The following is a 13339-nucleotide window of genomic DNA, read 5'->3' on the forward strand; positions in this document are numbered from 1 at the left end:
AAATTTTAAAAAAATAAAATTAATTTCTTCTTGATTATGTAAACGGACACTTATTTTAGACCAAAATAAAAGGGTAAAATGAATACTTATTGTGGATGGAATGAAGTACTTAATGTGGACCGAAGTAAGTTGTAGTACTATGGATTCCTTTTTTTCTTTTCCAATTAGTCCTTATTTATTAGTATTATGTAATACTTTCTCTGGTCCACTTTAATGGATTTTTTGGTTGTTTTCACACATATTAAGAAATCTACATTATAGTATTAATTAACAATAAAATTGACCATATTAACCTTACTTTATTCATTGGAAATATAACAAATACTTTTAGGTTGTTTACTATAAGGGCAATTTGGAAAAATGGAGTTATTCCTTTTTTTATATCTAAAAATAATAAAATATTATGGACCACAGAAAAAAATCAAAAAATTAATTAAAGTAGACCGAAGGAAGTAATTTGTAGCGTATCCTACCATTCAATAGACATAATATAAACATTCTCTTAAGTTTGGTCTAAGATATAAATGGTCTTATCTATAAGATATGAAATGAATTTATTGTTGAGAAGAATTTCCTCAAAACTATGTTCGAGAAGCATCTTCGCTACTATTTACAAAACTAATAATTATCAATGTGCGTTGCACGTTAATAATGACACTAGTGATTTAAATTTTTATTTATATGACGGAACAATAAAATTTAATTAATTATAAAAAATTTATGTATAATAATATAACAATCATCTAAATGCCGAAAATATTATTACATTAGCATAATACATGAATTTATAATATAAAAGGATATCATCAAAAGTTATGCAAATGTATTTTTAGAATTTAGCTTTAATTGTACTTATTCAGACACTTGTATAGCATTTTGATTCTTAATAACATACTAACATTTTTACTTTGTGTTCTAACGCTCTTTTTATGGAATAAATTTATCTATCCTGAGATTTTTTTTTTAATTTGAATAAGAATTTTACTCATATGATTAATTTAAAAAATAATTTAATTGGATTTTCTTGCGAAATAATTAATTAAAATATTTAATTTATTAATTTTAACATAAAAATAATTTATTCTATGCTAATTCAGATCTTAATATTTGTTCATCTCTTGATCTTAATTATAATTTTATCCACGATAAATTTTATCTTTAAAAAGTAAAATATTGATATGACATTTCACTTTTGGATCTTTATGTCTATAGAATCACTAGTGATATTGACTCTTACCAACCAATTTTTTTTCTTTTTCTCATACATTTATATTCTTAAATATTTTCTTAGTTGTGTAACTATCTCCGTAAACATTCTCTCCCGGCGCACGTTAACGTGGCCTAGCTAACATGCACTTGGAAGTCATGGAAGGGAGAGGCAGACCTAAGAAAAACCAGACGAAGATTCCAATCAACGGCCATCGATCTACAGAAACAAGGAATGTTGTATTAGAATTGTTTGTGTCACCAAAAGGGATACGAATTGAAGAACCAACTGGAAATTGCACTCCTAGGAGCATGCATAGCGAGCTAAGCAAGGAGGAAGCAAATCTATCACTGGATAAAGGCAAATCGAAAGAAGTTGTTGTTACACCTGTAGTTGTACAAGCTGTAGGCGGTGGATCTGGGAACGAGAAAGCGCAAACACGAGTTATAAAACCAATCAATAATGGAACAGTACCATGCATCTCAAGTACTGTTGGAAGTGGAGAAAAAGGTGAGACAAGGAATGAGCAGAGGAATTAATCCTGGGCAAATGTGGTGGTAGGTAACAAATTGGCCATGAAAGGTATGAATTTACCGTTCATAGCCACGGTAGTCCAAAATGGCAAGAAAACAGCGAAGTTAGAAATTAAAGATGTTGAACTAGAAACTGAGAAATGGAGATCTACTATTGTCCTATATGTGATTGGGTAAACGCCTATTATTGGAGCAATGGATAGATTCCTGAGCTCAGTGGGTAAATTCTCAGTGAAACCGCAGATCTACTACCATAATGAAGGATATTTTGTGATAAGATTTAGCAATTTGGAGGAAAGAGACCAGGTGCTATACTCTAGACCTCACACAGTCAACAACAAGCCCATAATCATGAAAGCATGGTTAGAAGATTTCAATGTTCAAGATGAAGTTCTGAAAACTATTCCCTTATGGGTGGAATTCTCTAATCTACCTATCAATTGTTGGAGTATGAAAACATTAAGCAAGATAGGTAGTATATTGGGGAACCCGGTATATGCTAATGAATGCACCACTGGCTCAATTAGGATTTCTTATGCACGAATGCTAATTGAAATGGATATCACTAAAGCTGTACCTGGGTCTGTGAAGCTACAAGACCCTAAGGGGAGGCTAATTCAGTAGGAAGTTACTAATGACTGGGAGCCAAAATACTGTACAAAGTGTTTGAAAATAGGGCATGATTGTGCTGAGATTAAAACAGCACGACCACAAAGGATGATTCAGCAGAGGAAAATGATCAAAAATAAGCAAGTCTGGCTCAGAACAGATACAGATGGTGGAAATGAGAAGAAGGTGCATGAACAACAAAAAATAACTGAGACTACTCAGCAATCAGAGCCAGAATCAAAAGACAAAGATGCACAAGAAAAGGATGAGGGGTGGATAACAGTCCTAGGAAAATCAGCAGCTAGGGCAGCTAAGGCTAAACAACTTGAGGAGCAGGAACTATCTGGAAGCAATGGATTCCAAAGTTTGGCAAAGGACCAAACACATGATGAACCAGGTATAAGCAAAATGCAGATGAGGAACTCAGAGGTGCAGGAACTGTATCACCATCCCTATTTTATACTTGTATGAGTGTGATAACATGGAATGTTAGGGGGTTGAATAAAACATATAAGCAAAAGGAGATAAAGGAGTTTATAAAAGGGAATGATAAAGCAATTATAGCATTAGTAGAACACAGAGTAAAAGAGCACAAAGATGGAAATGGATATCCAATGTTAGTGCGAGTCACAAGTGCAGAATCTGGGTAATTTGGGACCCTAGGATATATACATTTGAACCAGTGGAAGTAGATGAGCAATTGATACATGGTCAAATCAAAATTATCTCAAAAGCAGTCATGTTTGGATTTTCAGCAATATATGGCCTACATACTATTAAAGACAGATTGAAGCTATGGAGTAAGATGAGATAAATTCATAGCATCCAGCAGGGTCCTTGGCTAGCTATGGGGGATTATAATGCTGCTTTACATCCTCAAGACAGACAATATGGATCTGAGGTACAAGAGATGGAAAGAAAAGACTTCAAAGAGTATATGAGGGACACAGGGATGAATGAATTACAATATGTGGGAAGGAGTTACACATGGACTAACAACCATACCTATAGTAGGATAGACAGTGGACTTATAAATGTCAACTGGATGATGACAATGCCAAATGTGAAAGTGCAGGTGCTAGAACCACTAGTATCTAACCATTCATCACTGAAGCTAGTGATTACTCAGGTACAAGGAAAGAAGAATAGGCCATTCGGATTTTTTAATTGCATTACTGATCACCCACAATTCATGCAACAAATTGAGATAGCTTGGAAGGAAAGGAGCACAACATGGATAATGCAGGCAGTATGGAATAATCTTAAAAGTGTAAAGGAGGTAATCAAAATAATAAACATACAACACTATAAAGGGGTAGATGAAAGGATAAAGGAGGTTAGGAGGGAGCTGCAGGGGGTGCAAGAGCAAATGAGCTTTAAACTACAGAATAAGGAGCTGGTTGAGAAAGAGAAAGCATTGAAGTGTAAGTTAGAAAAATGGGGAAAGATTGAAGAAAGTATATACAAACAAAGATCCAGAGTACAATGGTTGAAACTGGGGGATTCAAACTCAGCCTATTTATTTGCACAAATGAAGAATAGGAACCACTTGAATGGAATCCAAAGTCTAACAAATGATGGGGGAGCTCAACTTGTAATGGAGGATGATATAGAAGCAGAAATATTAGGGTACTACAAGAAGCTACTGGGGTCAAGAGCTGAAAGTATCCCGGCTATCAACCCAAATGTTATGAAGATGGGTGCAAAATTAAATAGGGAACAACAGATACAGCTGATCAAGCTAGTAACCAAGGAAGAAGTATGGGCGGCTCTGAAGGACATCAGTGACCTAAAAGCTCCAAGTTATGATGGGTTTAATGTTGTGTTCTTTAAGAAAGCCTGGCAAATTGTAGGAGAGGATATAACACAGGCTGTATTGGTATTCTTTGAAACAACCTATATGTACAGACCTGTCAATTGCACAGCAATCACTTTAGTCCCTAAGGTCAGGAATCCTGTTAGTGTTAAAAAATATAGACCTATCTCATGTTGCCCTGTATTATACAAAGTGATCTCCAAGGTATTAACTATGAGGTTGCAAGGAGTTATGGATACACTAATTGACAACACTCAGTCTACATTTGTGCCTGGTAGAGTAATTACTGATAGCATTGTCCTGAGTCATGAACTAGTGAAAGGATATGGAAGGAGAGGGGTATCACCTAGATGCATGATGAAATTGGATATGCAAAAAGCTTATGATTCAATTGAATGGCCATTCATGGAACAAGTGCTGAATGCTTTGGCCTTCCCAAACCAATTTGTGAGATGGATTATGGCTTGTATGGAAATTGTTACTTATATAGTTGTGATTAATGGAAATCTGACAAAGCCTTTTGAAGCTAAGAAGGGGTTGAGGCAAGGAGACCCAATGTCTCCATTCTTGTTTGTGCTGGCAATGGAATACTTAACAGGGATCTTAAAGACACTGAATCATATCCTAGACTTCAACTATCATCCCAAGTGTGCAAAGATGCAAATCATGCAACTTGGTTTTGCTGATGATCTTTTATTGTTTTGCAGGGGTGATAGAGGATCATTTAAGCTATTGTTCCATTGCTTTATGGAGTTCTCAAAAGCTTCTGGTCTGGTGATCAATAAAAACAAGAGTTCTATATTCTTTGGAGGGGTCTCACAAGCTGCTCAAGAGGAAATCCTAGAATTTCTAGGAATTCAGAGAGGGGAACTACCAGTAAGATATCTAGGTGCCCATTAAGTTCAAAAAGAATATTCATAGTACAATGCCATCCTCTAATTGATAAGATAGTGGGCAGAATAACTTCATGGACTGCCAAATTTCTATCCTATGCTGGAAGGATTCAACTGATAAAGAGTATTTTGTTCTCTATCCAGACCTACTGGGCACAAATCTTTGTGCTCCCTAAAAAGATCACAAAGCTAATTGAAGCAATATGTAGAAGTTTTTTGTGGACAAGAGAAGGAAGTGTTTCAAAGAAGGCTCTATTAGCATGGGAGAAAGTTTGTCTACCCAAGTCTGCTGGGGGATTCAATATTATGAACATAATCATCTGGAACAAAGCTGCCATATGTAAACAATACTGGAATCTTTGCAAAGAAAAGAAGAAGTTATGGATACAATGGATGCATAGTTACTATATCAAAGACAGACACATATGGGAAACTCAGCTGAAACAAACATCTTGGATGGTGAGCAAGATCATGAAAGCAAAGAAGACATTTATGGAAACAGGCTTCAGCTATGATGATATCATAAAGATGAATAACTGTTCGATCAAAAACATATATCACAGACTGCGAGGAAGATTTGACAAAGTCAGTTGGAGAAGAGTTGTCTGTCACAACACAGGATGCCCCAGGTGGATTTTTATACTAACTATGGCAGCACATGGGAAATTATACACAAGAGATAGAATACAGAGCTTGGGAGTGCAAATGGATCAAGAATGTGTCCTATGCAAGCAAGCTAATGAATTCATACAGCATTTGTTCTTTGAATTCTCATATGCATACATTATGGAGCACATTGTTAGCATGACAAAGGATTAAAAGATTAGTAAATGGCCGGGATGAGGAATTACGATGGGCTGAGATGTGGACTAAGAGGAAAACAACAACAACTGAGTTATACAAAATGGCACTAGCAGCAACAGTGTACTATGTATGGCAAGAAAGGAATGCTCGAACTTTTCAACCTAAGACAAAAGGGTGGGAGGTAATATGTAAGAAGATTATACAAGAGCTTCATTGTCGAAGTAGTAGACATACATAGAAAATCCTACATAGACTAGACTGGTATCCATTGTAATAGGTAGGAAATGTATAAATAATAGGAAAATGGGAAGGGGTGAAGTATAGGAAAGTAGGATAATATGTAAGAGTTTGATTTACTTGTAAATATTTTCCCTGGTAATGAAAAAAGTCAATTACCAAAAAAAAAAATCTTAGTTGTTGTTTAATAATTGGTTATTTTTAATATTACACGAAAAATTGATAAAAACTATATTATTTGAGTAGGAAAATAGTTCAAATATAATATAAAAATACATTATCGTGGGGATATTTTTTCCCCTCAATTTCAACTCTTTATGCGGTCCATTTAATATTAATTTTTTTGGTATTGAATATTATGGAGTAATAATGTATTGTCAATATAGAGGATTCTTATGAAATTGATTTTATTAAAACTTCCCACATATGTTTAGTAAGTATTCAATAGTCCAATTTTTTTTTTAATTTATAAATCTTAAATATTAAAAATTAACATAGAAGGTATTGTAGTCAGTTATTTCAGTTATGTCTTTTCCCTATGAGTTCTTCCGTTTAATATTTTAGGGCTACTTTGGTATATTAATATTGTATTTATTCTTTTATAATAATATAGGCTCTCTTTTTTCTAAATAGATTTGGACAATATAATTATTCTCAAATTAAATTAGTAATAGGATATTACAATACGTTTTCAAATTAAATTAGTAATAATAAGAAGCATATCCTAAAAGTAATAGAATTACATAACTAAAGATATTTACTTGATCAATTTTATATGAATTAGGTAGTCCGAAAGTAACTATACTAATCGGATTCCTAACGTGTAGTATTATGTCCTAAAACTAATAGGATTATAAGGCTAATATCTAGAATTCCGATTTGGCCTTTTATTATGAGTTATTATACTTGATATTATAAGGTTATTTTTATAAACCGACAAGTTAGGTTACTTATCATTAGTACAGGACATTAGCTTTGAGTCACGATGTAATTTTTAAGAATTTTTTATTTACTTACCATATTTCAAAATACATGAAAATAAAAATAAGTAAGGATAGATTAATCTCGGTATGTGCATTGTGTATGTACCCCATCAATAACTATTCAATGTTGAAAACTCACGTAGATTTTACATTAAACAACATGTTTTATTTATGAGATGAAAAGTAAATAAAATTTTCTATAAATGTTAAATGTTGATTCTATTTAAATAATTAAAGATAGAAAAAATCATGAAGATCCAACAACAAATAAAATAAATTAATTTTAATTAAAATCGACATAAAATGCAACTATAACTTTTATGAAGGAACGGTATTTTGTTCAAAGTACAAAAAAATATTCCTTCAATCTCTAATATAAATAAAGAAGGTAAAATATATATATATATACTATTATTAGTTTTTAAAACGTTGAGTCAAAGTGGACTCTTGAGTTTATAATCTTTCTATTTTTTAAAATTCAATTTTTTTCAAAGCCTTTCCATACATCGTTAGACCGTTCACTCTTTAAGTTCTTCCAATACAAGGTTAAATTTAATGTTTTATTTAAGAACTCTTACCTAGTTCAATAAGGAAAGATTTAATAGCAAAAATTTTGTTAATTTTATAGTCCTGAATATTAACATGTAGTATTATATCCTAAAATTAATAGGATTATAAGACTAATATCTGGAATTCCGATTATGTCCTTTTATCATGAGTTATTATACTTAATATTATAAGGTCATTTTTGTAAACCGATATTGTATTCATGCTTTTATAATAATATAGATAGATATAGATGAACGCTTCCAGATAGATTCTAATTTCTCACCTTCAATTCTTGAAATAATTTTTTGTAAGAATTGGTCTGAACAGAAATTTTATTACCTCAACTTCTTAATTAGACCATTTTGAATAGATTTTCTCACATTTCTTGACTCTCCATATGGAAATTTTCTTTTTTATTGGTTTTGATTCCCTTATTGTTGGTTCTCATACTTTTTTCTCTTGATGGACTGGAAACGATATTGGACATTTCTCAAATATTCATCAGTGAATCAAAAAAAATTCATCTATGAAAATGCAAAGAACTTAGACTCATTTCCAATGGAAATAATAATTGGCCCGAACCAGAGGTGGACCTACGCTTATAGGAGAGGGGTCACCGGACCCTATTAACTTCGTCAAAAATTCTGAATATATAAGTGTACGTATATATATAGAAAATGGTCATATTTTTTGCTTGGAACCCTTAAATATAAAGTCCAATGGGGCACTCGGAAAGAACTTTATGAAGAAATAATCTTTGGCCATAGTACAACTATTATGAAGAAAATAAGAGAGCAAAGCTTATTCTAGTAAAGCTATCTGAGAAACATTTCTATAGTAGCAGTAGTAGCAGCAGCAACAACAACAACATACCCAGTATAATCCCACAAGTGGGGTCTGGGGAGGGTAGTGTGTACGCAGACTTTACCCCTACCTGGAGAGGTAGAGAGGCTGTTTCCGATAGACCATCGGCTCAGAGTAGCAGCAGCAATTCCTAATCAAGAGTTGAGATTGTTGAATCTTGAATTTCCAACCACCATATTGCAAGTGAAGATATGCTATCCGTTTTAATAGGGAACGCGAACTCGCACTGATGCAGGCCCTGACTTCATATCCTCCAAAAGAAGATTTAGCAAAGCTTGTGTCACAGGACCTTCTCTACCTACAGTAACGAGGAAGAAGCAGAAAGTAAATGAGAATACAATCAAGTAAAACAGCTAAACTCATGTTACAACTACTTCAACGATCGTACATTTATATGTCACTCTTGCATGCTTCTGAAACAAGATTTAGATGGGACTGCTATTTAGAAAGAGCGACAATGAGTGAACAAATATTGGTATCTAATATCTGTCTAGTCTCAGTTTGTCAAACATTACTTTCTTTGGACCCCGAAATTAAGAAATGTTTCTTCCTGTTCGAATTTTGAAATATCATATTTGGAGCAAAACCATAGCAAATTGGCTAAAGTTTACACTTCAGGTCTGAAAATGCATCATGGGCATAACGGTTACTATGGATAATAATGGCACACTCCACAGCAAGGAGATTATTCTTTATATGCTGAACATGAAAGAATAGTATGAGATGCTCGTCCTTTGTGATCGTTGTCCAAATATTATTAAGAAGTCAAGTTCAAAATTCTGTTTTCGAGCTACCAACGTGACAAAGAGATAAGGGAATAGCATGGGATGTTCATCCTTTGTGATCGTTGTCCAAATATTATTTAGAAGTCAAGTTCAAAATTGAGCATTTGAGCTTCCAACATGACAAGGAGAGCATCCATTATTCATTACCGGTTGAAATACGCTTCTATGTGCTTGGATGAAAAAGTTTTAAACAGATGTAAGGATATAAGAAAATTAAGTTACTGACCATAAAAAGACAATTGTAACAGTGCAAAGCTCATTGTTTCGATGGAAGCAAAGAAACTGAGAAAGGCGGCATAGAAAGGCTTACCATCACCTATAATTTCTTCATCCCACTGCACCACCGAGCGAACAAGAACACCACTGCCAATTAGCATCATCTCCTCTGCTCTTTTCCCATCCTCTACCGACACGTTATCTACTCTAATGCCCCGAAGTTTACCTTCTTTTACTAGCTTTGCTGCAAGAACCAGAACTCTTTTAGCCGTACAGCCACTGAGAATTTTGTCAAAACTAGGCATCAGAAGTTCCTTTTCCTTTGTAACAAAAGCCACATTCATGTTTGGTCCCTCTGCGACAAAGCCATCGCCATCCAACCAAATTGCTGCATATGCATCATTTTCTTCTGCTTCCATTTTGGAAAGTGCATTTGGCAGATAGTTTACGCTTTTCATGACGGCAAACTGTGGGGGTTTTATTGGGATGGATGAAGTTACAACTCTGATTCCCCTGTGATCGGGGGGTGATTGATCTTGTATTACAATGGCATAAAGAACTGCTCGAGGACAGCCCGATGGAGATAGTTGGAAATCACCGGGTCCCGCCGACAGCCAGTATCTTAGAGAGCCTTTTCTGCACTGGGAAACACTTACTGTACGAATGAGAATTCTTCTAATAATTTCCCTATCAAAAGGAATTTGTATTTTGGCCATGGCTGCAGATCTCAGGAAGCGATCGAGGTGTTGGTCCAACTCATAAAGGTATCTGAGGGTAGATAAAATATAAGAAGAATAAAGCAACGCCTAAGAATTTCATCTAACCTGTAGCTTCTCATTTTTGTTCGCTGACAACTAACCAAGAAAAACATTTACAGATTTACCAGTTCACAGTCATGTAAAGTACAATTAGTTCCACACTTTAAAGTTGCTCATATAAGTTCCTATAACTAGGCATTTGTCCAACATCGAACGTAAGAGAAATACAATTAGCTCCACAGTTTGGAGTTGTGATCTAATCCTATAAACAGACATTTTCCCAACATAGAACTAGAAGAGGTAATTGCGTGTAAAGGACAAGAAATTTGGCAAGTTAGACATACAACCAAGTTATGTTCTATTTGCCAAAAAACCAGATCTCATATTATCTCAACTTATAAGTAGAAAACACACGCAATATAAAAGGGTTTAAAATAACTCTTTACTATCGACAAATTAGACAGACCCAAACAGAATATTTCAACGGAAAACTACAAGATAGTAAATTGACAGTATTAAACAATGAACTTGTCATCGAATTCAGTAGGAGGACAAATTTCATCAAGGAGATGCATGAGCATGACCACTTGGATATGTGCTTAAAATAACCAAACAGTGGCCAAGCCACATGTAAACAAGGTGTGTCAACACCCCTTTGCCGAAAAATTACATTGTGTAGCTAAGTAAAAATTCAATTTTATGTATATCTATATATTGACTCCCCTTGGCTTCTTTGGTGGTTTACTTCTTTACATTTTGACTTCCCCTAATGAAAATTCTAGCTTCGCCACTGTAACCAAGTGTTTAAAGGCAGGGGTAAGGTCCGCGTACTTCTACCCTCCCCAGACTCCGCTTGTGGGACTACACTGGGTATGTTGTTGTTGTTGTTGTTATTGCCACTGTAACCAAGTGTAGCTAAATCTCTAGGTATCCTAATAGGCCTTTCCAAGACTTGATTGATGTTACATAAAGGAACGAAAATCTACATCATAAATCAACCTTGATGGAAGAAAGATAAAGAACCAAAATTAAATGGCTTAACCCATAGAGTTAGAAATACTAACCCATCCATAATGGCAGCGGTATCAAAAACTCCATGTCCTCTATGAACCATGTGATCGTCCATGGGGATCACCATGGCAGCTGTATCAGTTGTGATTCCACCGAAGACGCTAGAGTACATTGCCAAATAAAGCTGCTTGGTTTCTTGACTTTCTCGACTTGTTCTCATTCTCTCAATAACCTTTACACGGAAAACAAAAGTCAAAAGTCTTTTTTTCTTTCTTAAATTACGTGTCCATTCAAACACAATCACATGAAATGGAACAGATGAGTAGTAAATTCCGGAGGCAGGTAGTATTCAAGTTCTGTTTCTGCAGCTTTACAAACAATTACTATGTCTTTACATAAACAATAAGAACATAAAAAGAAGACAGACCTCTGAGGAAGAAAGAAGTGGGACATCAAACGTTGGACTACACTGTCCTTCTGCAACACCAAACAACCATTTTAGTATTAGCTCATATTAAACTTCTAATAACAGCTAACCATCGAAGGACAGCCCGGTGCACAAAGCATCTCGGGTTTACGCAGGGTTCGGAGAAGGGCCGCACCCAAGGGGGTGTGATGTAGGCAACCTACCCTGATGCAAGCATCAATGGATGATTCTACGGCTGGAAACCGTGACCTATAGGTCACATGGAGACAATTTGATCGTTGCTCCAAGGCTATCCTTCAATAACTGCTAACCATCAATAAACCAAAAACTCGGAACACTAACGAGAGTTGCTTAAGCCAAATTATTTAACAACTTTGAGAAATAATTGGAATATACATAACCCCAATTACCAAAATAACACAACATTAACTACTATACCTCAGTCCAAAACAAGTTGGGGTCGGCTATATGAACTCTCACTAAATACGTTACTCCATTTAAACTCATTTCATGCCAATATGATGTAAATACAATTAGTTCTGTATATTTTCTAAATGTATAAATCTCCAGCTAAACCACACTTAAAAAGCATAGGACCTACAATCAAAGTGCTAATGTCTAGAAAATATTCTCTGACAAATATGTAGTTTTTTTTTTCCTTTCATTCTGCCCTACCAAAATAAAAGAATTAAGCAAAAAATATTTCAAATTTACCAGAGGAAAACAGGGTTTGATTTGAATTCTTGAAAACATTGGATCGGGTCAAAGGTCTGATCTTTGGTCCTGAAACTGAGATGTTCCTCAGAAAAATAACGGAATCCCTTAATTTTGGTAATAAAAAAGAGGTGTCGGATATGGGTTTTGGTATAGTTGACAAGGAAGCCATTGTAGCTAGCTCTATGAGTGGGATGGAGAATTAAAAGAGCACAACTTGAAATATGTAATGGTTTTGCCATTGTTAAACCAAACAGAAGAAAACAGAATTATCGTTGAATATAGGACTGCAATTGTTTGTTTAATACGTCCCTCGGCTTTAGCCTTGTTCGGTTATATGAAAATATTAGTTTTATCCCTAATTCTAACTTCAATATTTATTTATTTTTTTGTAATTAAAATATTATATTAATCACCAGTGAAATCATTACAAAACAAGCATAGATGTACACAACTAGCTACTCTGAGTAATGTAGACATGTAATTTTGACACTCCCCAAGATTTTACACATTTTTAGCGTAAAATATTTAGTTTAGGTTTAATATCGTTATTTTAAATAGTTTTGACTCTTTTATTTTATCTTATCACAAAAAATAAAATTTACAAAAAAATAAATAAATATTTTCATCTTTAGGTTAAAGTCAATTAGTATATTTATATTTATAGTATTATGACTTTTGAAAATACAAAAAAATTAGTTTCACTCGTAGTATTTAGTTTTATATTAGTTTATTTTAATTTAGAGTGATTTTTACATTTTTATAGAGACATTGTATTATTTGGTCTTTTTAGCCTAAGTTCAAATCCAAAAGACATGGTCCAACCCAATTACCCTTAGCCCATTCTTCCCAACCCATTAGCCCATTTAAGTGCAAGATTTAATCCTAGCCATCTATTTCCTTCTAATCCAATGGCCATCATCCCTTCCCACC

At 34.3% G+C, this 13339-nt stretch overlaps 2 protein-coding genes across 2 annotated transcripts; one reads left to right on the forward strand and one right to left on the reverse strand.

Moving 5' to 3' along the window:
• Window positions 1–1935: 1935 nt before the first annotated feature.
• Window positions 1936–2364, forward strand: LOC142176320 (uncharacterized). Its single transcript, XM_075243457.1, has one exon. The coding sequence runs from the start codon at window positions 1936–1938 to the stop codon at window positions 2362–2364; it is 429 nt and encodes a 142-aa protein (XP_075099558.1).
• A 6006-nt stretch (window positions 2365–8370) lies between these two features.
• On the reverse strand, window positions 8371–12733 carry LOC107788726 (D-amino-acid transaminase, chloroplastic). Its single transcript, XM_016610428.2, has 5 exons — window positions 12407–12733; window positions 11693–11742; window positions 11319–11497; window positions 9591–10264; window positions 8371–8793 (listed from the first exon to the last, which is right to left on the reverse strand). Exons 1-5 carry the CDS (start codon window positions 12576–12578, stop codon window positions 8699–8701), a joined length of 1170 nt encoding a protein of 389 aa, XP_016465914.1. The 5' UTR covers window positions 12579–12733; the 3' UTR covers window positions 8371–8698.
• Between the last annotated feature and the right edge of the window lie 606 nt (window positions 12734–13339).

The sequence above is a fragment of the Nicotiana tabacum genome, chromosome 22 (genome assembly GCF_000715075.1).
Source record: "Nicotiana tabacum cultivar K326 chromosome 22, ASM71507v2, whole genome shotgun sequence".
Taxonomy (NCBI): Eukaryota; Viridiplantae; Streptophyta; class Magnoliopsida; order Solanales; family Solanaceae; genus Nicotiana; species Nicotiana tabacum.